The sequence below is a fragment of the Catharus ustulatus genome, chromosome 1 (genome assembly GCF_009819885.2).
Source record: "Catharus ustulatus isolate bCatUst1 chromosome 1, bCatUst1.pri.v2, whole genome shotgun sequence".
NCBI lineage: Eukaryota > Metazoa > Chordata > Aves > Passeriformes > Turdidae > Catharus > Catharus ustulatus.
The window spans coordinates 142608191-142636094 of record NC_046221.1 but is presented as its reverse complement, the minus strand read 5'-3'; the positions used below and the strand labels follow the sequence as shown (position 1 = coordinate 142636094).

General features: G+C 36.8%; 1 protein-coding gene across 2 annotated transcripts in view; it reads left to right on the top strand.

The window, feature by feature from the left end:
• LOC117009128 (angiopoietin-1) overlaps positions 1-27904 on the top strand; it is a 153443-nt gene that overhangs the window by 73956 nt on the left and 51583 nt on the right. The window contains exons 4-6 of one of the 2 annotated variants that reach the window (XM_042779424.1): positions 6220-6463; positions 10928-10943; positions 22545-22648. In XM_042779424.1, the coding sequence (XP_042635358.1) occupies positions 6220-6463; positions 10928-10943; positions 22545-22648 (364 nt within the window). Of the gene's footprint in view, positions 1-6219; positions 6464-10927; positions 10944-22520; positions 22649-27904 lie in introns of both variants that reach the window. The other variant, XM_033083349.1, reaches the window with a different exon arrangement.

Here is a 27904-nt window from a genome sequence, read left to right as displayed (position 1 = left end):
TAAAAAGCCTTCATGTCAGTAAACAAATAAGCCCTACTTGAATTGACCTTTGACTTGGCTGACATTATGATAAAATGGTTTTTGAAAAGTCAGAAGAAAAGGAGGGCTTTTTAAAATCACATTTTTTGTTGTTTGTCTCAGAGGTATAGGTATCTGTGGATAGATGCAAAAGCACACAGAATTTCATTTGTGGCAAAAGGACCTGGCATGCATTGTGGGGCTCTTTTAAAGTCTGCTCGGGTCTGATAAAATTAGGGAGAAAGCAGTGTAATAATTACACTAAAATATGGATCATCCACTCTGCTATCATCAGCTACCCCTCACAAAGAACTATGTAGTCTTGGCCTTGCAGGTTCTAAACTTGAAATCAACCATGTGTGTGCCAGGTTGACTGTGGGACAGATCTTGGTGATCTCAGCAGATACCAGGCTGCTGGACATGCCAGAGATTTTAGCTTGCTTAAATTTAAACAATATTTGCAGATTACTCATCAGGCTGCTTTTAGTAGCTATTTGCAGTTAGGTACTCATAATCCCTCTCCATATCACTTTCAGACCAATAAATAGAGAAAATTCCTTATGTGTGTGGACTAAGCTTTTTTGGAAAGGTTCTTTCTTTTGCAGTACATTTACAGCACAGTGAGAACTAGAGTAGGAGCTATTGTCTTTGTAAAAACAATCAAAAGAGATAGTATGCTGTGGGGTGATAAATTCTTTCTCTGTGCTGAAATTTCCTCTATGTAAAATAAAAATTAAGATATGAATCGCATTCATAGAACTGAATTTTGGGAAAGTAATGCAAAATCTTATAGTAACGATAATTGATCACTGATATACTACAGTAACTTGTGTATTATCCTTAAATAAAACTAACACTGCATATGAACAAGGGACCAGTGGCATGTTCATTAGATGAGAAATATGTCTATTCTTGGCCTTTCTCTTTACTGCCTGTCTCTGCTCAGAAGAGGGGCCAATTTTTTTTCTTTTTATTCCACTGAAATGGAAGATATTCCATAGTGTAAGCAGAGTCACATTTGCCTTAGAATCATGCATCTATTGAGTGTTCTCATGGCATAAATAATTTGGTTTTGTGGGTTCCCACCCACCATAATGTAAATGGTGGTTTGTTCCATTGCCATTTTTTTTCCCACAAGAGCTTTCTAAATGCTATTTTGATTTATTCTTGAAAGATTTCCCTTCTTAAGTGCCTTATGAACCCCCTTTCTTTTTTTTCCCCAGAGTGTACCAGCTGCATTTAATTTATAGCATGCCATTTGTTTAAATGTGCAAGTGTAAAAAAACTTTCTATTTGCTAAAATGAAACAAATGAGGTAAAATATAATGGAATTCTGGATCTTCCATCAACAAATACTAGAAGTGAAATTTAAACGTAAAATCTTGCTTGAATTTGCAGAAAATAATACTGGATTAACACACTCAGTGCAAGAATTGTTGTATGATATAAAAAGCAAGGACTCGAGGATGGCTCTTGAGTGTCTGTCTGACTGTGAAAGATGAGGAAACACAATATGTCTGAATGTTTTATTTGAAGGTTGTGTACATACTAAAAAGATAAACCCAATTTTACAGTTCACTTGTGTGATTTCAATGGAATTATCTTGTCACTGATATAAAAAGCAGGCTTACTGTGCTAAGTGACTTCTTACTTTACTGGCTCTGAGAAGTATGGGACACATTTTCATATTTCTATAAACTGCTCAGACAGTATCAGACTCCCAAGGCAGTACGAGAGGTCAGCACATAACAACATAGGGAAAATTACACTCACTAAAAAGAAGTTGTCTCACCCTTTCTTTGGTTAAATAATGTTCTTGCACTCAAAAATAAGCAGTGAAATCCTCAACCCATTTGTTTTCTCATACATATATAATAAAAGAAACCTACTTATGTAAGGCCAAATAAGTGTGACATTACTTGTCTTTAATTATTGAATAGCTCAACAAAATATGTTTTATCGGTATATCTAATAAATCATAATTTTTTAAGATTATTGTAATGCTGAAAAATGTCCATCTGCAAGGTTCTAGTCAATATCCTGTTCTCATATGTCTAAATGGAAGATTCTGAAAACAAGATTTAAAAAAAAATCTCTTAAATTTCTGTGGTTTGGAGTGGATTAGTGATTAAACTACTTAGGCAGTTTGTCTAAATCAGACTTTCCTTCCCCCTTGGACAGCTACCAGAGTGTTTCCTACATGTTCTACTCCATCACCTTTCAAAATGACAACAGCTTTCACTAGAAGTCGTTCTTTGACTTCTGTATGGGTATTCTACCCTCTCCAGCATTAGTAGAGGATTTTTTCTGAATCAGCTGGACATAGCACAGTTGCACTGAGGTGTTGCACCAAGTCATTCCACAGGCTTGTACCTGACAAAGTCAAGGCATCGTTTGTACCATTGAAAGTAGGGTCCTAGCCCCACCAAAACTACATTAGACATTGAGACATAGCTAACCTTTAGAAAAATTAAATTTGTCTGGGTTTGGGATCTCCTTGTGTGTGTGTGTGTGTGTGTTTGATTTTAAATTAATATTGTCCTAGATAATGACTCCAAAATGTATATTATCAATGGGTGATATTCGTATTTATTCATCTTAATATGTGCTCTTTTTTTATTCACAAATTTATTCTGTCCCCCAAATACCTGATTTATTTCCCCAAAATGAAGACTCCAATTATAAAAAAACCCCCCACATATATGTGTGTTTATGTGTGCATCTTTATACATAAATAGGTGTATATTTATATGATGCTTCTGGTGAATAGTGATTTCTTTTTATTGTGTTGTAGTTCCCATGAATGTTTCATATGTTTAAATTAAAAGTATTTTTGAAAATTTAGAAATTTCAAACTTTTAAGAATTGTATAGGAATTTAAAATGTATAGGAAATTATTACAGGAACCTTACTGCAAAAAAAGAGCCATAACATTTTACTGGGAAGTGTTATAAAAGAATGTTTCAGTCAGCCTTTTGAGGATGTTGGACTGATTCATATAGAGAGAGCCTTCTTTCCATTTTCGTTACTATTTTGTGCCAGCAATTGCCATTAATGAAAAATATTTAAAACATTTTAATTTTAACTCTGTCTTCTCGATTCTTCTTTAAAATTTCAGAAAATCTTTACCAAGCACTCAGCAAAGTTATTTTATTAATGGTATTTGTCTGTTAGAAGTTGTCTGATTTTACAAAAAAGAGGCAACAGAGTGATCTCGCCACAGTTAAGAAACCCTAAATATCTTTTTAGGTCACTTTCAATTTGTTTCAAGATATTTTGAACTTCTCATCACTTTTTAAAGTGATCTATAACAAATATTAATATAACAATACAAATGAATAATTCTGGCCATATTGGAGTCAAAAGCCATAAGAGCAGCTTTTCTCACGCTATTGAAGGATTTCTTCCTTTTGGAACAGATCAGTTCAGAAATCCCCAATCTGTGTGAAGACTTTGCTTTTGTCCATTTGGAGATTTGACTAAAGTTTTCTCATTGTTTCATAGTAAAACAAAATGAGTGTTTTGGGACTTCTCCCAGGAATACAGGGAGTTGTCCTATCCTCAGGACTTACTTTTATCTGATACAGATTTATGGACAGAGAAAGCTAATTGCATAAATATATAAACATTCCTGAAAATAGCATAGTTTTGCAGTTTATAATTACAGGGCTTTTAATCTATGTAAAAAACAAAAGGAAGCAAACACTATGACGCTTCCATGTTTTCCACACATGTTGACACACCACTCAGAAATATTAGGATGTATTATTATTAAAGCCATAAAACATCTGCTTCCTGTCTGTCTCTGTAGATGCCAAACTGTGGAGCTCTAAACTTTGTCAGCTTCTCTTTTCTTGCTCGACATGGCCAGTGCTGCCACAAATAAGATTCTCATCCCCCTAAATTCATTGTGGCCTTAGGAAGGCCACAATGAGAAACAAATAATGCATGCATAAATTCAAAGGCTCTTTCTTTGACATGAAATCATTCAGATATAGAAATTTTTTAGTTGTGGACACACAGATAGGATACTGTGGAATTAAGGAAATACATTGTACATTGCTATATGGATAAAGGGAACTTTTTTGTCTTTACCTACTATATAACTATAAAGCTATATTCTGCCTTCCTGAATTACATCTTCCCTTGCACTGAAAATACACAACATTTTGATGGACTGTAAGATGTCAGACTGGGATGTGGCCCCTCATGTTCTACTAGAGACTGTATTCTGCCACCTTTTTCCTATCCCAAGTGCATTGATGTAATTAGTCTATCAGAAAAGTTACAATCTGGAGTCACATTCAGGATTTCAATAATTTCTGTGAAACATTATCAGTGAATAGAACTATTCTGTGGATAGAACTGATAAATTTCAAAAGGAAGTGGGTTTGTTTGACAATATTTTATGACTAGAACTAAATCTATCTGAATATTTTTCAATTGCTTCTGCCAAACTAAACTACATCTGACTTTCTGCATAAGAAAGTTCAAAGCTACCACATAAATATTCTCAAAAAAATCCATGTGAATCTAGACTGTGATGTTTAATGTTAGTGTTCAAGTGATGAAAAATCAGCCACAGGTCTGATAAGGTGCTAAAATAATTTATAGTCTTTGGCTTCAAAATCCATATTTTTTTTCAGGGTGTAACTTTCTACCATCTTATTTCAGTCCACTAATCTTGCTATTTGTTTCTAATTAATGAGCTTTTTTAAAATGAGATATATTCTCCTTTGTGTTTGAGACCCCACAAAAATGCATTTTCCATCACATCTTTACTTTTTTGCTCCCTTTACCCAGATGCTTCTAGATATATTGATTTTTAAAAGTATGTTTTCTTCAGGATCTTTGTAAATTCCACATTTATAATATTTCAGAAAAAAAAAAAGCTACTTAAAAAAAATTGATCTCACTCTAGCTTGCACAGCAAATTTTGGTGCCTGAATTTAATCTTTGCATTGTTATCATCTCTAACAGCTCATATTAAGGCTCAATGATATAGACTAGAAGCAACTCCATATGGATTTTATTACATTCCCCTGTTAGGTTAAATGACCTAAAATTATGCAGGCATTTTGCCACTGATCTATTATCCAGAAGTAAAAACAAAGGTAGAGGGAGAGTGCAAATAAATAAAAGCTAAGACTGACTTGAGCAGGAAGCAGTTTTTTGGCAAGTTTATAACCACCACTTGGTTCATGGGCATGAGAAGCACAAATTTGGGTGTATACAACAGAAACCCCAAAGAGAAAGAAGCGGCAAGACTGAATTAACTTCTTTATCTAATCTTTATCTTTATCTAATACTAATACATTCTTTCTGCTAAATTCCCACCACAGCAACCAAAGCACTCTCCTGGAAAAACTTACTGTTCATGGCTGACAGATATTAGCTGTCCTCTAAGTCTACACTACCACTATTTTTCTAGATGTAATCTGATATGCCTTTGATCTTGGTAAATTGAACACTTTCCAGCACAGGACAGAAAGGGTACTAGAAAAAGATATTAATCCAGAGAAAGTATTTCTATACATATGCAAAATTCTTTATAAAAATTGATGTAAGCAGGTCACATGACATGATGCCCAACAATTTTCTGCCTGAGGAGCCTTTTCTGGAACACATGGCTGGGGAGTGTTAGTGGGATATGTAGACTCAAGAAAAAAAATGGAATCCTACATTAAAATACAAATTGCTGGTTTACCTTTGGGAAAACAGTATTAGTGTTAATGTGAAAGCAGGTACTGCTCATCTGGTGTGAGAGTCTTATCCCAACTTCACAGACTGCATCAAAAAATACATTTATTGTAGTTTTGTACATTTTATTAGTTACTTTTACTCCTCCATAACTTATAATGCTTATCTTTCACTGAGTGACAAGGCCCTTCACAAGCTCTTCTGCAGTTTGCCCTGATTTTTGTCTCACCATATTGACCCATTCATATTACCAACAATACCCTGCTCTTCTCCCTCTTCTGCCCTTTAAGCATTGCAACATGCAAATATCACAAAAATGCAGTCTTGGAGATCAGTTATGGTTGACTCCTTGACAGACTCAGTGGGCTGAATTTCTAGATGTGACACATTTTAGAAATTATTGATTTAGGTAGTGAATTATACACTGAAAAAATGTTCTGGTTTCTGTACTATAAACTGTGTTGGCATTAAATAATATCTACTAATTGTTTTATTTCATTTTAGTTTACTTGAACACAGAATTCTAGAAATGGAAGAAAGGCACAAAGAAGAGCTGGCCACTTTGAAGGAGGAAAAAGAGAACCTACAAAGCTTAGTCACACGACAAAGCTACGTAATCCAGGAACTAGAGAAGCAGTTAAACAAGGCAACAAGCAATAACAGTGTTCTGCAGAAACAGCAGCTTGAATTGATGGATACAGTTCACACCCTGATCACCCTCTGCTCCAAGGAAGGAGGTAAGAAAGTGGCATTATAAAACATTAGAAGTGCTAGGAAATTTCTTGTGAATTAAGGCCTGAATTTTTTGAAAAAGCAAAACTTATTTGTTTTATTCTAAGAAAGAAAAAGACATTATAATTGAGGAGAAAAGAGCTGATGAGAACCCACAAATCAAGTAAAGTTCAGGCAGTGCTGAGGCTGACCCTTCTACTGACAGCCATACTTGATTCTTTTAATTTAATGTCATTGAGTTTTTAACTCTTGACTATATCAGATATAGGCCAAAATGACATTGCCTTTGCACTAGCAATACTGATTTGTTCCTCTGAGTATGTCTCCTTCCGCTGGAAGTAAGCCAACCAACCATGGTTCTTAACTTTACAGCTGTCTGTACCTCATCTACTCTTAACTTGCTTTTCAGTCCATGGAGAAAACAGGCTACTAACCAAAGGAAAGTAATTCAGAGTTTTTTACGTGTGTATGGGTCATAATATTGATGATTTTGGATATAGACTCTTATGGTGCTATAGGTAGACAACAAAAAGACAAATCTCTTCTCTTGAATTACATTTCATTTGTAATAAGAGATCATTTTTTCTCTTCCTGTGCTTTGTTTGTTTCTGGGTACTCCAAACAAAAAAGGTAGAAATAACTTTCTTTGAAAGAAGGGTTCAGCAAAGACTCCATAGGACAGTTTTCGTCTAGTGTCTTTCTTAATAAACAGTTTTCTTACTGAAACAGAGACTGAAATTTAGATAGAATCTCAATTTTCAAATGCCAAGACACTGCAGAATGTCTTAAGAAAAGAAATTCCTTTCACCAGAACTGGTTGAGTGAGATGGGAGGAGACCGCTGTGAAAAATGGAAATGGTAGACTTGGAAGAATGAAAAACTCTGAAAAACAAGGCAAAACCATACAGAAATGAAAATATAAAAATCCTTGTGAGAAAGGTACAGGATAACACAGAGAGAAACTGTAGATATGTGAGTTGTGATAGTCCTTTTGCAATTGTGGAAGCCTGGATCAAAGAGTTCCCTGAGAGGTACCAGAAGTCCGAAGAGCATAATAGATTATTGTCATTCTACAGCTCTAAGTGCCATAAACAAAAAGATAAAAGCAAAATACCAAAATGAAACCAGCAAACAACTACCAAATGAAAATTTGTCACCTGCATCATTATTCAGTGCTCTCTCTGAGAGGCAGAAGACATTCTAGATCAATCAATCTATTCAGCTCAAGGCAATGTGGGTTTTCTCTCTGCTATATATTCCCATGCAACTTGTGTGGCTTAAATATAAAGTGGTCCAGTCATGAGGATTGCATCTCTAACTTTGGAAGTGTTGCATGCTTGGGCCAGAGTTGATAGAGTACTTTTTTTTAAGAAAAAACTTTTCCTGTTCTCATGTTCATTCTAAATGTTCCCTTCTGCTCATTCTGTTATATGGTTCCCTAGCATTTTGAATTAAATAACATGTTTCATAGTAGGCTGTTCTCATATCAATAGAGAAACATTGTGATGCAATGCAAATCCTTTATTATGTTTATGGCCTTTTGGCAAAGAAACCTGGCAAGGCTGTGTCCAGAGTGTTCTAATAAAGCTCAGGAGTATTTTAAAATCAATATCAAAATGAAAGATATATTATTCTCATACAGAGATATATAGCAAGTTCTTTTAAGCTTAAAAAGGTTTTCTAACAATCTTGAATATGATTCAAAGAAAAAAAAAACAACAAACAAACCAACATTTTCCCTAAACTTAGTTTCCTCAGCTGCTTCTTATAAAAACTTTGAATGAGGAATACAGAAGTGAGTGTTTCAAATTGGACTCCTGGGTACAAATTCAGGTGCCTGAAACTCTGAGTTTTTCAATGGTCTTTTAACTTCTGAGGAACTGTGGAAGTAAATTATGCTTAGCACAGTTAAATGCCTAAATATAACTTTAATAACCTACCTTAGTCCTTGATTTTGGACTCTATTACCTTTTGTGTATTATCATGTTCGGAATTTTCCTTGGATACATTTGTTCTTTGAGGAGAATAACTTAACAAGAAATGTTAAAGGGAAGAAATGTTTCTTTCTTATTGTCTGATTAAGTCTGACCAATATTTTTGGTAGGTACATTCACAGCTGAAGAAGTAGTCAGATAGTTTAAGTTAAAAAAATATTTTCCTGGAGTACAAGACCACTCTATTGAAAAACTAAGTACTAGAGGTTGTGCCAAAAATTAATGCCAACTTCAGTCTATGCAAATATATGTTGAAGGTGGAAATGTAAGCATGTTGGGAAGTACCACTGGAGATACTCTAAATTCACACCAAAATATGAAGTTTGGGTAGTCTCATAAATCTTGATCTGTGCACTAATGGTCAAAACATAAAATACTCTGTGAGAACTGGTGTTTCTTGGGAAATGGAGAATAACAAAAAGTGATACATAAATCAGTTGCACCTCTTCTGTCTTAAACTTCGGTAAATATCAGTCATCTAATTTCATAAGGGATATAGCAGAAATGGAAATGGTCCAGAAAAGAATAGGGCAATGGAAAAATTAGAGTCCTGAAACAATTTTCGTATGAGGAGAGAGAGCTGTAATATACAGAGCTATTAGGTGGGAAAGAAGATAGTTGGAATGCTGTTCTGGAAATGCACAAAATAATTTATGATAGAGAAAAAAGGAATAGCCAGTAACACTGAGAAGTATTTACCATTGATACAAGAGAGGACTTGAGTAATTTAGGTAAAGGTTACTAGATATCATTGAGGTTGATAAATATTTTTTAATTATTAGAAAGCTCTAGATATAGAAAAGGATGGGTCCTCTTAAGAACTTTGGGTCTCTAACAGGGACACCCATCTTTGACAGAAAGCACAACCTAAGTGAGACATCAAGTCCAGAAAGCCAGATTGTCAAAGATGAGTGGTATAAGCACGAATAACAGAGTTGAGAGGAATTGCAAAGTGTCTAAATCCTGAGAATGGCTTTAAGTACAGATTTTGTCAGATTTTGTCAGATTTTTCTTATTACAAATTTAAGTCACTATAGATTATCTTACATTTACACCGTGGTATTTTTAAAATTGTCTATCCATCCATCCATCCATCCATCCATCCATCCATCCATCCATCCATGTGTAAATTCTCTCCCAGGATAAGTCACAGAAAGGAAAATTATTTTCTTTCTCTTGCAAGTCATAGTATTGAAGAGTTTCCCATTCATGAAAGTGAAAATTATAATGTAGCTAAACCAATTAATTTCAAACCAATCTGGTGATAATCAATTTTTTTTGATTACAGAACATAAAGTACATTTATTCCAATAATTACATAATCTTATCACAAGACTTATTTTTAAATTAATTAAAATAAATTGGGACACTATCTGAAGCTTTCCTGCTAGGAGCCTATGAATAATATAGCTGGGTAATATAGAGATACAGGTCTGAACAGAAACTGATTTTGTTCAGTTAAACAGTCTGAGGAGTTAATAAACTCCCTAGAACTGGTTGAAAACCCTAAGAAATCTGCTTTGGTGTTTTCACTGTGCCTAGACATATATTAGGAGAATTTCTGAAGACTATAAAAGAAATGAGAAAGAGAAAAAAAAAACCAAACCAACCAGACCAGACCAAACAAACAAGCAAACAAAAATAAAAACCCCTCAGAAAACCAACTGAAAAGTAAAAGCAACAAAAATGAAAAAAAAAAAAATTAAAATATAGGTGTACCTAAATAGAAATACGGTTCCCATTTTCAGTGTCAGTTTTGGTACAGACCAGTTTTGGGACGAGGGCCACCTGTAAACTTGGAATTGTTTGCAAGTTCAGTTTCCAAAATACCACCCACCTCTCTCCCAGTGTGAACAATTCTAGAGTTTCAGTTGCATGTAATCCTTCAAATAGACACTCTAAAAGGTCACAAAACCTACAGAGAGTCAAATAAATGCAGGGTACCATGGAGACTCACACGTCTCTATTTACGTGTCTGTGGCTAAACACACTTGTCACATTGTCCCTGTATATTTGTATATTTTAGGCAGGGCCAAAAATATCTTCTAGTAAATTACTACAGAAGAATTTCTAAAATAGATGCACCTTCAGACACTAATCTTCCCAAGAAAATGGTTGTTCTATATGGTGAATATAAAAATAACTATTTAAAGATTAAGTAATCTCCAAATTAAAATATAGATAAATGCATGAAATTTTTACTTTTCAAAAAAACAAACAAACAAACAAAAAAAAAAAACCAAAAACTTTCTAAGTACCTCAGAATTGTACTTGCCACATCAGAAAAATTATTTATGGGGAGATATGGAGTGCTAAAGTAGACAGTCACATGAATATTACTCAAAAAACCCTCCTCAATCCCAAAACAAATCATATGCTACAAATTATGTTAAGCAGTAGATAATACAATCAAAGATGTGCATGCAAGTTCAAACCTATTCATTCAGAAAGTATTCTGGTCCACTGGGAAATTATGTTTCAAGCCAAAAGTCAGAAAAGGTGCCCAGTCAAAAATACAAAACACAGTATAAGAAAATTTATTGAATTTCTATTGTGTTAAAGATAATTTGCATAACTTGTGATAACTGCCTAGGTAGTCCTACCCACAGGATAAAGGGATGTAAAATTCAGTGGGAAAGCGTATTTAACCATAAATTTCTTTTTGTTTTCCTGTAAGATTTTTCTTTGGTTGTCTTCCAGACTGCATAATAATGTACCTTGCTAAAATATTTGGCCTTACCTCAGAAAACTGATGGAACAGTAGAGAAAGTTTTGTCATGAATGTCTGGTTTTGTGACCTCTTAGTAAAAAAGAAATGAAGAATTAACTTTCTCTTAAATGCTGACAAGATGCTAAGACTAATTCTAAAAAAAATACATGTATATGCTAAGAATTTGCCTCTCCAGCAGTGCCTATTGAATTCATAAAGTAAATAACATGGTTAGTGTGTCTGGCATTTCAGAAAAGGTACAATTCTCCTAGTTTATAGTAGGAAAAATAAATACATCCAAAAGTTTATTTGAATGGAATTCATGTTTTTTAAAGGCATAGCAATTAATTTATTTTTTTTAATTGAATAATAATCTATTCTACTTCTTAGTCCAAAGTTGATGTGATGTAAAAATTTATTCGGAAGTGACAAGAGTGAGAATAGACTGAGAACTTCAAAGATATGACCTGAAGGTTACAGACTCAGGGAAAACTCCATTGACAGAAGCAGAATTGCCTCAGCAGTGATGCTGGCCTTCTTCATTAGACAGACTTCAAAGACACCTTTCATAATGCAGGCTAGTATTAAAAAAAAAAACAATAACCCAAAAGTTTTAAAAACCCACAAAATCCAAAAACCCAACCAAAACCACAAAAAGCCAAATCCAAACCAAATCTAAAATCCTAGTGGGAACACAGGACAGGAAAAGACAACAGTAGTTTTAAATATTAGTGTTTTGAAAATTTCTATATTATATGTATTATATTGATTCAGCCATGCATCAGAATGCAATAATGAGGATATTTAAATCCACTCGACTTTAGCAGTGTAGAAGAGCAAGGTTTTATGATACAGGTCTTAAACATTTTTCTTCTGTTCATGCAAAGAATAATATCGGTATTCATCTGAGACATACTTTGAGGTGACAGCTTGTTTTTTCTGATATTGTTTGCCTATAAATATTTCTTTCCTTAAGCTCATGTATCCTCTTGTACCTCATCCTTGAATTATTAAGGTTTTTTTCAACATGATGAGACATAACTGGTGAGGCAGAAATTTAAGACTGTGTCACATCAATCACTTCATTATTTTTCTTTCAAAACATAAAAGAATCTTTTGTGCCAGATGCACAGAAGATTCTGACCTGCTTTGGCTGAAAACTGTAGGTTTGAGGTGGATCAGAATTGTGCTTGAAGCATCATTTAAGAAATGAGCTCATGAATGAAATGACAGACATTTTTTTCTTATACTGGAAATTGAATTTTAATTATCAATTTGTTCTAATATACTGCAGTGTAATAGCAAAGTATGATGCTTCCCATACACTATTTTTTTTTTTTGAGAATAAATTGAAAACCTCAAACTTGAAAAAGTTAGAATGCCTGCACAGAAGCTCTAAACGAAATCCAGTTAAAGGCACTGGCCTGCCACACTTTTCAACTTCCTCAAAGATGTCAAAGCAGATATCTTAGGTTAAGGTTGACATTATGTGTTCAAGATAATGGAAAACATCAATTTTCTTAGTTTCTCTCTACTTCCTTCATTTTTAGAGATTTTATGAGTGTGTGGTTTTTATTTTTATTAAGATATCTTAAAGCATAACAGAAATACTTTCAGTTTAAAAAGCGATCAGAAGATCACAATCAGAAAATGTTCACTGGCAATTCACAAATCTCACTATTCGAAAGATACATTCCATTACGTGATCTACTCTTATTTATATTTTGAAAGCTGGAGAAAAACTGAACCTTTCTTTTGCACTCGGTGTCAGGGAAGAGGTGTCCTCTTACTGTGGCTGGATCCTGTGGAGCAAATGAACTGGAAAGGGCTGCAGGGCTGCAGTCAGAGGCTGGTCTGGCTTTGTGCAGTCGTGCAGATGGTCACACATCAGCACCAGCTTTTGCGTTTCTTGTCTTTTCTGTTCAGGTACTACACAGTTCCTGTTTTCTTTATTGATATGCACTTTTCAGAGATGCTCAGAAAGCTCTATTGGAGAGGTTTTTGGGATCAGTCTTATCTGACAAACCTAACATTTTTTGGAATTCGGGTCTGGACTTCTTTTAGAACAAAGTCACTTCTGACCAAGTGAGTTGTTTTGCGATGAGGTGATTTACAACTACAAGTACCCTTTTTCTCCATATTATCTGTTAAAAGGTAATGAGGTTAGCACTGATATTTATATGATCACTAGCTGCATTGTTTTTTCTAAAACAACAAAAAAATATCAATTCCAAATCATCATATTTTAAAAATAAAAATATTTTCATATCTTGCCTAGGCAAGAATACCTTAATTTCAAAGTTATGCCTTACTATAAAAGTACAAAAAAATTATATTAGGTAGTAGCAACTTAGACTGTAGTTTAATAGAGTTTCAGTTCTGAAATAAGTAAATTTGAATGTGAAGCTTTTGAAATTGGTCAGTGGAAAAATATTTAAATTCTTCAAAACAGATTTGTGGATTCTGATATTTTATCCCTATTAACTGGTAGATGATCACAACAGAAGATCAATATTTATTTGTACTGAAAACATAATACTGGAAGTGTGTATAAATACTTGATTGCTGATATTACAATCAATTACTCACCCTGATTCCTCATGTATAGGTCCATGCCAAATCCCTCTTCACTCAGTTTTGTGAAACTGGCGTTATTCACTCGCACCAGAGATATTCCAGAGAACATCAGCATGTATAAACCAAGCGCTGTCGGTGTCAGGCCAAATGGCTTGTTAGTAAAAAAGGTCTTTGTATGCATACCATTGTTCAGATGGACACATTAAATTCACATTAGGATGTCTGTGGGGAAAAATATAAATCAATTAATGAAATATGGACACTAGAAATATTAAACAATGCCAGCAACTTAATCTCCTTGTACAGTTAGTGAAAGACTTCTTTAGTTCTCCTCTCAGTGAATAGCTAGTTACTCACAAAATTGCTGTCTCAAGCAGAAACTCTTAAAGAATTATATTGCAGCTGGATAATTAAGTGTCTTTATCTCTTTGTAAATGGGCCATAAGGCATTCTATTGCAGCTCACTAATGAGGACCATTTTATGGTATTCTTAAGTGATTTCTTTCAAATGCACAGTGATTTGAAGTATTATTGTTCTTGCCAGTCACTAAGACTGGATTTATTGGGAAACAAACTTGATAACTGTAGATAATTTATTAGGTATTAAATAATTATGCCCTGGAGAGGGTGAAAGCTCTCTATGTTAATTTCATTTTCCAAGACCAAGTTAATTCCTGCAGCCCTACAGGAGGGAAATTCCACTTTAAGTGATTTATTTAATAAGTAGTTGGATAGCTTGAGTGCTCTCACTATGCAATTGTTTGCCTTTCTTAGTTCAGACTCTTAAGCTTGTGTGGGAGGGCAAGGTAATGTTCTATTAGCTGCTAAAACATTTCTGTAAATGTTAACCTAAGTCTAATTGACTACACCTATTCTCTTTCCTCCCCATGCTAAAAGTATTGATCTCAAATTCTTCTATGTAATGAATCTTGGTGCTCCTAACAAATCTGGTACTTGGACTAATGCTTAGGCTGGTAGAATCATTGTAGCCCTGCTAATTGCATTTCAGCATGGCCTGGTAGTTACTCTGGACTGTACTTAGGTGAGGTTCACACACCTCTTTGGGCCTCCCACGTGCAGCGAGGGCAGTGCATGTAGCCATTAAGGGCTAGAGGCTGGGAGCAAAGGGGCTCTTTTTGCTTTTGTCATTTATCCTTGGAAACAAAATCCTTCCACTTCTCCATCCAGTCCCTGTAGAGTTACAGGGTGAATTAAGATCATTGAGCTGCTCCAGCAGAATAAACTAGTATAACCAACAAAGAAACAACACAACAAAACAACCAAGCAACCAAACAAAATCCCTAACCTTGCCTCCCCCTTTTGCTCCCACAACAAATCCAAACACTTTTTGCAAGATCTCCTATTAGCTGATTCATTCTGTGGCTATGGAACCAGCCAACAGACACAGCCAGAGCAGCACTGCTCCTCTAAGTGATATTCTGTGATTGCACCACATTTGGGGTTAGGACTAAGTGCTCCCTTAGACATTCACAATGTGCGTGTGTATTACACACACGCTTATACTGTCATAGAGTCTGAACATTTTAATGAAGGACAGCATTTTCTGTTGTCATCATTCAGCAAATGAATGTGCCTAAGGAAGAAATTCTAGTTTTATTTTCTCTCACCTTCTAAAACAACCATATGAATTCAAGGAAAGCTTCCAGAGTGATCTTGAATGAAAGATGCAGGAGGTGTTACTTGCCAGTTAATGGCTCAAATGAAAATATTGTTTTTAAAATTGTTATGAAGGAATAGACAGGAAATCAGAAAAAAAAATCTACCACATAACCCATGGTGTGCTCAAATATCGTATAAAGTTTTGGAAACCACATGGCACAAAAAAAGAGAAATATACAAAGACAAAAGACTGAGTCCATGAAATACCATTAATTAAATCTATGACAGACACTTCAGGAGGTGCAAAATATACAGAAGGAGATTGCAGTAGAAATTGTGGGTGTCTTGTAGAGCATAGGTGCAACTTATGACACTTTCAGCTACTTTCACCAGCTGGAACACTCTTGTAAAAAGCTAACAATGGGAAATTGTCCTTCACATGGTATGGTTATGGAATTCCTTGCTATGGGACACTGAATGATGAAAATTAACATGGCTTCAAAAACGTTAACTGGGGAAATTAATGGAAGAGAATTCTTTCAAAACTTATTAAAGATGCAGATATTACAGCTGGTGGAGGAAGAACTGATACTGTAAATTCCTGGATATGCTTTCCTGCACTTACACTGTTCTCCAGTTGTCTGCTTTGAACATGTGTTCATATTAAAGACTCTTTTATCAGTCCTAAAGTCCCAAAGGAAATGAAAATAAGAAGAAAATAAGCAATTATGAAAGTAAAAGAAGAAAAAAACAGATGATGGCTGAAAGATCAAGTCTAGTGAAGAAGCCCCATGACTTTTAGGGCCCTGATGCTGGAGATGGGACACTGGAGAGGCTGGAGCAGCAATGTAACATGGGATATCTTGTCTTATAACTTCATTTTGGGATAATGGGGGCCTTGACAGTGCAGTTTCATATACCAGAATCTGCAAATCTATAATCTATAAACTTGAATATGGAGCAATAGTTCCCAGAACACAAATATTTTTTTCAAGTACATCAAACTAAACTTTCCAAGTTGCCAATGGCCTGCTCTTTTTGTCAGATTCAGAGGAATGTCACAAAGAAATATTAGCTTGAAAAGCATTTTGGTGAATGTATATTTTGTTGAAAGGAAAATGCATGTCCAAACTCCAGTCCTAAACTCCCTTTCACTTCCCTAGTAAGCAAACATGAGTACACCAACAGGCACAATCTGAGACAACTACTGGACTCCAAGACATACAGAAGCACCTTTCATACTGATAAACCCCCATTTTGTTTTGGTTTTTTAAGATTTTTAGACTTTATGAAGATGAAAATGAAACATAGAATTAATAAAGTTGGAAATAAATTTGACATTGGAGAAAGTTTTGAATCAGGTGATGATAGTTTTCTTTATAACAAATAGAATTGTGCAATAACTACATATAAATTCACATTTAAAACTTTTAGTTGACTAGATCGATGCATAAAAAGTTCCTGTTATTTTATCAAGAATAAGTAACTGCAAAATATTTTTATTTCATACACCTCAGTGGAATGTAGTTTTCTAATTATTGTTTGCGTTGGTTATATTGAGTGACAGTGGTAGCTTTAATAATCCAGATACATGTTTTGTGGAAGAAAAGCAGTGTGTAATATGTACTTGAATGAAAATGTGCTTTCAAGTCCATTTTAAAAGGGACCCAAGTGTGCTCTTGCATAGCTATCATTTCAGTTCAGTAGTTATCTGGAGAGCATAATTGGACTGAAATCAGCCTTCAGGTTTGTGCTTTTCCCCTTGGTTGTGCAACACGATGGTGGTGTCACAGGGTTGTCTCATTGCAGGCAATATCGGGTGTCACAGTCAGCTGTTAGGTTGCAGTTTCATGTTTGTTCTCAGGTGGAGCTTGGTATATGCCAGACAAGGACCCTGAAACAGCAGGCTACACCTCTGGCTCTGAGTCAGCAAAAACTGAAAGTCTTTGCATATTTTTCCTCCTCAAAGCAACAACAAAAAGAAAATCTTCACCTTATTATGTCAGATCTGTTTGTGGATGCTGCTGCTGCATTGGGGAGCACACACACACACACATACACACACATACATATATATATATATATGTATATATATATATATATATAAAAATATGTATATATATATATATATATATGTATAAGTGTGGGCAGTGTTCCAGGCCTCCTCATTGGGAAACAGTTTGAGTAACACCCTTTAACACCCTTTGGATAACATTAACAAACTGTTCTGGATTTGATTCTTCACAAACAGGCACTGTTTGCCATCATAACTAGAGTTTTGTTGGTGCACAGCAGCTGCACCCAAATGGCTGGGAAAGAGGTCAGGGACACAGGGTTCCTACAGAAATGCAGGATTCCCCACAATATGTCTGGAACAATGACAAGATCACGACAATATTTATTTGTAGTCAGGATCTAGACAGAAACCATCATTTGGCAGTCCTTGTATGACCCTGTCCTTGAATGTAGCAGCTTTAGGTAAAAACCTTCAAATTACAATTTCTCCTTTTTGGATTTTTAGGAGCTGTTCAACAAGGGACATAAATTTTTACCTCAGATGCTTTTGATAGCACAGCTAAAATTTAGGTCAATTACATATGCCAATAAGATATGGAGAAAGACTTTTCCTTTCTGACTTCAAAAGCATGAATGATTTTTCTTAAGTGTCTTTTTGGTACTTCTATAACAAAATTGGATTTATGTAAATGGAACATTGAAACAATGAAAATATAATAATTCACTCAGACACTAAAGAAATCTCTGCATATCTGTCCAAATAAGTCACTATCACACAGAAAAACAGCTGTTTTTCATTTGTTGTTTGTATCACTAAAGGACATAAGAGTCTAGTGATTAACTCAGTCTCAACTGATTTCACAAACATAACAGTTCAGATCTCAAATAATTTAGGAAGATTGGTTGTGATTTATTGATTCAGTCTGAACTGAATTTTAACATTCTTTATTGCTTATAGACAAGCTGTGCTATTCACCAGATATCTGATAGAGATCTGAAAAACAATGAGACAACTTAATTTTCTCAAAAAGAACCAGAAATTTCAGTTAAAAAATATCAAGTAGAATTAATTTTTTTTCCTAGTTGAGATTAATTTAGATATTTTTCATACAGCTAGGGAAGACAGATATTGCATACTTTCAATTTCATATTCCTAGACAAGAATACTAGATTGCTAAATATTTCAGAAGCTACTTATTCTTAGTAGTCAGTTGGGATTTTTTTAAACCTGTGCAGAAAACCAAACATCCTCCATTTGTGATAGCTATTAGGAAATAAACTAACTAACTATTGATTTAATTTTACAACTGATAGCAGAAAAATAGTTTGACTCTGCACAGAGCACACATAACTATCAGTCAATTAAATTCCCCTGACTACAGATTTGGGAAAAAGCCCTATATGTATCTGAGCTCTCTCACTTGCAAGTACAGGTAAGCCGTCCTAATAAAACTGGAGGGGCTACAGCCTCAGGTGCTGATCCCAGCTTTCTCCTGAGGGTTCATATCCTGGGGGCAGGTGCAGCAGCTCAGTCCTGGTGCTGCACAGCCCATGGGTAGCAGAGACCTCATTGATTTGGGTCCCTGTTTGGGACGTCCCTTCCTGCGCTGTCTGGACTCCAGTCATCATCCAGGACACTGAGGAAAAGGAACAGCTGAAGGACTGATGACTGAAAGAAATAATTCCCATCAAGTAGGGGAAAACAGATGGCATAGCCCAAGAGAAAGTTAATTAGCTCAGTTAAAAGGCTTTTGTAAGTACAGTGAAAAAAATTTATTGTTGGTTCAGAAAAACAGGGCTTACCACACAGGCATCATTGCTTTAAAGGAGCATGACTTCATTGCCAGTTTATTCATCCAGAGAAGGCAACCAAGAAACCCTCCAGGGTTCTAAATCTTGACTAAACATTCAGGTTTAAAAATTGATAATATTATTTTGCTTGATATAGACTTACCTTTCTTCAGGTACACAAAACCCTGTCATAAGCATTGTATTTGAAAACAGCTAAACTAGCATTAGAAATTTGTGTAAAGTCAATAACTTGAAGCTAACAAAGGAATTTAATGGTTACATATTTGTATTTAGAAGTAATTTATTTGAACTTTCTTACTTAAAAAAAAAAAATTACTTACACATCTACCATATGTGAGCCAATATATCATTCAGAGGCTTTACTTAATGTATAAAGGATTCAAGGTCTATGTAATGTTGTAGAAAAAAATAGTCTAGGGCTATATAGTATATAGAAATAGTTTGGAAACTGTATGGAATATTAAGTTAGAAAAACAACAGCAAACCTTAGAGAAAACATATTTTATGCTAAAAGCACATTACCAGTAACATTCCTGAGTATTAATTTTCTGTCAAGTTTGGGCTGTTCTTGCAAATTACAGTGTGATATATTAAGAAAACCTAAACTTTAGCTAGTCATGCTTAATATACTGTGCTGCAATGTATAATAGTACAGGTCCTTGTGAAGGAGCTGGGCTTTTCCTCCAGTGGGAGCACCAGCTCCTGAGAGAGGGGTGAGAGGCACCCAAGGAAAGCCATTTTCTTCTGGCTGCAGTGGAATAAAACCCCTGGTGGAAATATTCCAAACGGGTATTGGATTGCTTAGTTTTTAGGAAATTATACATTTGCACTCTGTGTGATCTCAGCTACTTCAGCTGTCTGATTCTAAGAGGAAAGATGGCCATGTCTGTGACATTTATCTGTCTTTTTCAACTTCACCTCTCACACAAACATCCCTTTTATTGTGTTTCTTTTAGTTTTTAAGCATGAGAAGATAATTTATTTGCAAAGATGTTTCCTAGAGATGAATCTCTTTAGAAAATTAACAATTTGTTCTGATATTAAAATCTTACCTTGTTTAAAAATTTTATGATATGAACTTTAGAACATACTCAGAATTTCTTTTGTCCAAGTTTCAGTTACAAAGGACCCAAATTCAAATTTCCTTTATTGAATCTTAGCAGTTGTTTCCAAGTGATTTTCAATGTGTGTATAACACTCATGTGAGAGGTAAGATAATCTCGCTGCATACAGCTAATAAAATATAAGTGTTTTAAGACTGAAGGAAATGAGCAGTGCCTTTGCACCACTAAATATAATTTTTAGACAGGAGAGGACTGATGTCTCCAGTTGAAACAACAGCATTAGAGAAATTCAGGCCAGAAAGAATGGATCTGTTCTAAAGCCCTCTGAAATCAATGAGAGGCTTTACTCTAACTCCTCTAGGCTTTGGCTCCAGCCCCAAGTAATTATTCAGGTTGGACTTTGGCCACAGATACTAACACCATCTGCTTACAGAAAGTACCATGAAGTCTTTGATTAATAAAAATCATGAGGGCTCAGTTCTGTATCTTATCTAAAAAGTGTCATTTTTGAGAGAGTGCACAATTGATGCGCACCTTGCTAAGGACCTCACTCCCTGCCATCATACAGGGAAATGTGTAATCCACAACATTGCCAGCACTAGCTTTTCCAAATATGGCTAAGTTTCAAAGCCATTGATTTCCTAATCAAATTTCATATGCAAATATATAAATTAGGTTTTATTTTTGTTGATGGTGTTGAATAAAAATAATAAATATTAAGCAAATACATGGAAGGGGAGAAGTAAAGGATTTTTGTTTCTCAAAGTAAAATTTTAAAATAATAGTATAAAATGCATAAAAAGGAAAGAATAATATCATTTTTGTGCAAAAATGCCTACCTAAAGAGCAGTATAGTCTTACAGTTAAAATTTGATTTCTCACTATTTTTCTATTTTTACCTTTTCACAGAATGTTTAACCTTTTTTTACCTCAATTTCCTCATCTGTAAAATGGTATTAATAACAAGTGCTCTGGTATGAATTTGCCATTCTAAAATACTGATTTGAGGTTCTCAGAGGGAAGATGGTATTTCCAGCTGCACACCCTTGGCATTATTCTCACCATCTATGCCCGTGTACTCCCACATGCCATGCAAGGGCATTGCCTTGTTGCACGTCAGAGTCAGATTTGCAGCACTCTGAGTGAATAAGACACAGTCCCTTTCGTATCTATAACTCACACTTTCAAGCCAAAAATGAAAAAGAAGTGTCTGTCACCAGAGGATGAGTGTGTCTGGAAGACTTAAATATTGTATCCATATTGTAGGGATTAATGAAGTGCTGGCCCGAACCCTGCACATCACTTAAGGACATGTTTAAGAATCTGAGTAGACGGATGGATTTCCATGGGAATACTGATGTGCTTAAAATATGTGTTGTTGGAATGAAATCATATCCTTCACTGTTGTGTGGGGTCATGCTACTTTTGTTTATGAAAGTGAACAACACTCTCAGATGTTACTCCTCCTACAGGGAATTTCCTGGTTGTTCAAGACTGAGATTCTCAACATTTTGCACTCCTGATTTCTCAGCCCAGACTCATATATATATCTGGTCTGTCTGTAGTATACAGGATCAAGATCTGCACTGGTGTTATAATATTAAGTGTTTCCCTGTGCTGAGCCAAAATGAACTCTATAAATATTATCTCTAGACACCTGACTCCAGTAGCACTGTTTTTAATTTTATTGTATTTAACAACCTTTATGAATGTAGATATGAAAATAATAAAATTATTTTCTACCAATAATAAATTTAAGCAAGCAGCTGCCTTACCCCAAACTCCTATGCTGCTCAAAGTCATTACTTCATGAATAGCACAAACTCTCTCCGTCCAGCATTGCTGTCAGATCAGCATTGCTGAGCATCTGTGTCAGATCACAACACTGAACACTCTTTCCACCTTCCTCTGCCATCTCTGGGGCATTCTTTGGCAGCCTCCCAGGTAGGGCTTTAGCTGGATGCCACAGCTGCAGTGGCACAGACCTTTGCACTCGGAACATGCTGTGTTACCTCTCAGGGCACAGGATGCTCTGTTTAGCTGTTTGTATCATGACTTCTTCTGGTGCTTACTCTGCAATCTGTCTGAAAGATTTGTACTAGTTCTTTACCAGAAAGAACTTTACTTTTGCCAAATGCTTGAAAGGTGACAGAAACACAGTACAATTATTAGTGTGTATTTTTGAAAGGGATGCAGTGTGCAAAAGTGGACTTCCTAGGTACAGAAATGCTTAAGACTGTTGTTGTAACTTAAATTATCATGTTTTTTGTTTTGCAGTTTTACTAAAGAATGCAAAAAAAGAGGAAGAAAAGCCATTCCGAGACTGTGCAGATGTATACCAATCTGGTTTTAACAAAAGTGGAGTCTACACTATTTATATTAACAATGTGTCAGATCCTAAAAAGGTAAAGACTGGGTTTATTTTCTTGTTTGTTAATATGATATTACTCTGAACTGAAAGGAGTGTTTTGAGCCTTTATTGAAGTTATCATTCTACAAAATATTGTACTGGTATAAAAAGCTTGTCTTATATTTAGTCTTAAAAAAGTATAATAGACTGAGAAAATTATTAACTGTATTATTCCAGACATTCTTCTTTCCCGCTGACAGAAAATCCTTCCTAAGTTCCAATGTGCACTCAATAGTTGACTCACTTCCTCCCACTTGGCAAGCTCAGTTGAATCAGACTATGGCTGCAAATAAATCTGCAATAAAATTTAGAACTGAATTTGTAAAGTGTGATAATGAGGAAGCTGATCTAGGGGATTATCTGGTAGCACAAGGAAAGAAATAGCAGAATGAGTAGTTTTTAAAGATAAGGGTTTTTAAAAAATTCTGCTTCTCTTGTAGGGGACAGGGAAAAGTAGTTTTGGCTGTAAAGAACACAACATGCTGAGTGCTAGCACGGCTTGAAATTATGAAGCGTGTATAATCCCATCCTTCCCAAAAAAGAGGCTTGGGAGGGTTTCTTTTTTTATGCAAATGAAACATTAGTCTGTATAAGAGAGTATTTTTTGCACAAGGCTTTTGTTGCTAAGGTAGCTGTGACAGCAGAGCCTAGGAACATGAGAGGATAACCTGAACCCAATTTATCCTTGGAGGAATGTTGGCTGTCCCTCTGACAGGGGAGCAGCCACCAAGACTGAGGGCTGATTACCTGGGAAATACGGTGGTCGCCATAAAGTGTGCCAGACAGGAGGGAGGGAACCACTTCTGTCTGGTGAATTTATTCTTACTGCAATAAAATGGTGACCCTGCAAACAGAAAAAGGCTGTAAAAAATATTACCAATATTATTGTTTATAATAATATTATGATTATATTAAGATATGCCAACCTTATTCCTAAGTGGAGTTTGGTATTACAAACTTTGGAAACCTGTAAACATTAAGATGTTATAGTTTAGCAAGGAATTACAGTTCATTAAGCCATGAGGAGAATTGGAGTGGGACAGCTTTATGGGCCAAGATCAACATAATTCTGGTGAATGTGAATGGAAAAATGACATAACATAAAGGGCAGATATCCCTGGAAGCGTTACTGAGCAGGACAAAAATAATAAAAGAAATTCTGTAGATGCTATTCCACTCAAAAAGAGCTGTAACAGCCACGTCCAAATCCCATGCACCAATTGACAGTAGTTTTCTTAGCCTTACTGAAGTTCATAAACCATGACCAGAGGCTGGACTGAAGTTAAAGACAATGGCTACCTGAAAACACTGTGACACTGATGCTTCTGGAATATTTATCTCAAATCTACTGCTCTGGTAGCATAAGGACAGTGACACAATGGAAGCCATCCTCTGTTCCCACTATATCCCTGACTACAGATGCTGCTACAAACACAGGTATCACAACTCAGCTGGTATCATGTTTTCCTGGAGGGATCCTGTTTTAGCAAAAAAAAGACAGGAGTGTGTGTTTCTGTGTGTTAGGGGCATTTCTGATACACCCATTTCTGTCTTGCCCTAACAATAGCACAGCAAGAGCTGATCCTAGGTAGGTCAAGTGAGGAGTGTGATTGCTTTAACAGGTGTTTTTTTAGACATTAAGGTCATTTAAACAAGCTGTAAGGTAGTGCTGTGCAGACAGCTGAACTAACTCCAGCTGAGATAGCTTCAAAATCCCATCCATGTAGCACTGTGCCAGGCCAGCACTAATTAGCCCAGAGGTGGCACCGTGCAGACACAGACAGATTGCTCTAATATCCTGATGGGTCCTCCAAGGAGACAGACTTGCTTGTTTAAGGCCAGCTTAGTTATCTGGATTTCCACAATGCAATGCACAGTCCTGACATGTTTCAGGAGCCCTAATATATTATTATCTCCTGTATTACTCATGGTCACAGACAACTATGTCATTCATAACAATTTGATACATCAGGTTACAAAACATACCTTAATTTCATTTTATAATTTCTAAGGGATGCTTACTAGAATCCTGATATTCAGTGGAAAATACCATTGTCATATACAGTAGTTTCACGAATACAAGCCGCACGGATTATAAGCCGCACCCCCGGTGCCTCGACAATGTTGCTGTCTTTGTCAATAGATAAGCCGCACCCCGAATATTAGCCGCACTTTCGTTCGTCGCGAGAATCCGTGCGCAGCTTTCACAAATTGGCCAATTAGTAACAGGATCGCGGCATAGCGGGCTTTACTGGCTCGGGGCGGGGCCAGGAAGGCTCGGCCCGCTCATGGTTGCTGATGGGGCCGGCCGGGTGGTGCTGCAGCCGCCGCCGGGCTCACTGGCCCCCCTCTCCCATCAGCACCGCCCCGCCGCTGCGTTTACGTACTCGCCCTGCCAGCGGGCCAGGCACTGCCGCCGCTGGCAGGCATGCCGGCCGCCTCGCCGCTGCGTTCACGTACTCGCCCTGCCGGCGGGCCAGCCACTGCCGCCGCTGGCAGGCATGCCGGCCACCTCGCCGCTGCGTTTACATACTCGCCCTGCCGGTGGGCCAGCCGCTGCCGCCGCTGCCAGGCTCGCCGGCCGCCCCCTCCCGTCTGCACCGCCGCCGCGTTTCCTCGCCCTGGCCGGCACTGCAGGCCCCCGCACCGCCGGGCTCTCCCACGCTGCTGGCCCCGATTCTGCTGGGCTTCCCCCGCTGCCAGGCAGCCCCACCCGTCGGCCTTCCTGCTTCTGCCATGCTCCCCTGCACTGCTAGCCCCAGTTCTCCCGGGCTCCCCCGCCCTGCTGGCCCGGGCTCTGCCGCCTCCCCTGCCCCGCCCTGCTGGCTCAGGCTCTGCCGCCCGCCCCCCACACTGCTGGCCCCGCCTCTGCCAGGCTTTCCCACCTCAGCCGGGGCCGGCCGGGCTCCAGCTTGGCTTGGGGCTGCCGCGGGCTCTCACTTCCGTGTTGGCAGCTTTTAGAATTTTGTTAATGTATTAGCCGCCCCGGAATATTGGCCGCACTTCCGGGTTTCCACCAAAATTTTGGTCAAATTGGTGCGGCTTGTATTCGTGAAATTACTGTACATAAATGTGTTTCTCAGTTTTAGTGTTTTGTTGGTTTCACATTCATATATTCATAGAAATTATCATTCATGCTTACAGCTCCATACCATTTATATGCCTCATTTTTGTATGCTCACATATGCTTTAGACTGCAATTTTTGTTTCTTGTTCCTAGCTTCAACAGTTCGTTAATACAGTTCATTAGTCTCCAAGCCCTTCATCAAAAATTAGTGTTTAATATTTGTTTAAAAGGATCTTAATAACATTCCATAATTTTATGCAGAAAAAGATAGAATTAAAGTACTGAGCTCATTAATTGGCTTACTGTGACGTGTATGGGCAGTGCCTGATAATGTGAACAGATGATTATTCCAATCAAAAGGAAAGGCAGGAAGAGTCATCTCAGTCCACACCAAAGTCAGGGTGAGCTACAGGGGAAGCAAGGCTTCTGATGAGCAAGGGAGAAGGGAAAGTGAGGTTGTCCCCATTTTGGAGTGGAAAGAGCCAAGTCACCTTTGGGAGCCAAGGCAGGCCAGGTGTGATGGGTCTGACTGCAAGCAGGAACTCTGCATCTGCCCTTGATCCATGTACTGACTCACCCACTGTCTCCTCCAATGCCCTCACAAACCGGAATGTCACCAACCTTGGGTGCACTACACTGAAAATGGAATGTTGTCCACCACTGCTGGGCTCTGTGTGTCCGTGTCTGTATGGTTCTGCAAAAGCAATTGCTATGACTGTGGTCTTCACTAATCCCCCTTCACTTTCTTCTTGTGGACTTCCCACTAAGTTGGTGCTGAGGAGCATATCTGGAGGAATTTTAACCCATTAAATGTGGGCTATCCCTCTGTACTGTGCAAACTGTCCTCCAACATGATAGTCATTAGGGTTTTTTTTTGTTTCTGCAGAGCAGAGACATTCCCTGAATCTCGAAGGTCTGGTCTCGAACTTGTTGCTCCGTGCCAAAGACGCAGAATTAGCGTGCACTTAGTGTGCATGCACTCACAATGCAATTTGTAGAAATTCCACATCTTCTATTTACTTTAAAATTGAGTGTATCTCTGAATTCTAATTATAATTTTTTTAATAATTTAGTCCATAAAGCTAAAATAAGTAGAAATAATCCCATATTTGCCTTTTAGGAGCTTGAGGATTTTTACCCATGCATTTAAGCAAGAGGGCAATATTTTGGATAGTCTTTTATTCTAAGGCAGGTTATTTTATTAATTATAAAATCAGAATCTATAATGCATACAAATTCAGTCTCTTTTTTTCATCCTTTTCTAATAGCGGGTTAAGTATCAGAACACATTAAGTGATCTTAAAGGGCTGAGTGCCTTGATCTTTTCTGAGACAGGCAAGGCTGGAGCTATGCACAGTAACATCTAAAATCACCTTGGAACTCCTGTTAACATGGGCAGGTGTTTGTGTCTACCACTGTGGAAGGTGCCAGGCCACCCAATGATGGCAAGTGAAAAATGTGTTGCTGGCAAATCTTCACAGTGCAGTTCTCTCTTTCAATTCGATATATTGTTCAGAAAACTTCAATCTTTTTACAGGTATTTTATTATATTGTAGTATGAAAATCCCAAAATTTGTGTGCGTCTTTGAAATGAGACTTAATACAGTTGAGGATTTAATGCTTTAAAAATTGGCAGTGGATTCATGGGAGCTTATAAGGAAAGTAAATCCATCTTTTAGAAATTCTCACCGTAAATCAGACTAAAGACATTAAATCCTGTAGATAAATGTTTTGACTCACAGTGGCTTCCCTAAAGAAGGAATAGGGCCAAAATATTTGTCTAGAAAATTGTGGGTTTTCTTGTGGTTACCCTGAATCAAGTTCATGCTTGTCCTGATATTCTATTTCCTTCCTGTACTTTCACAGGGACTTCATTGGCATGCCTGGTGCAAATTAAAACAAAAACACTTTCATATTGTTACTATGACAGTTCTTATTAATAGAATGGCTTTTCCTGAGGGTAGAATATGGTCCCCTAGTCAACTGCAGGACAAATTTTTATTTAACTGTGTTGGATAGTAACCTCCAATTTGTCAAAGCAACATAAAGCTTTAAATTGCCAACTAGTGTTTAATGGATTGAGTCGTGCTGATGTAAGTGCAAAAGCTAAAGCTCTTCAACACTCTTACATACTGATTTTTTACTTAAAGAGCAGAATTCAGCTTTTAAAAGCACAGGCAAATG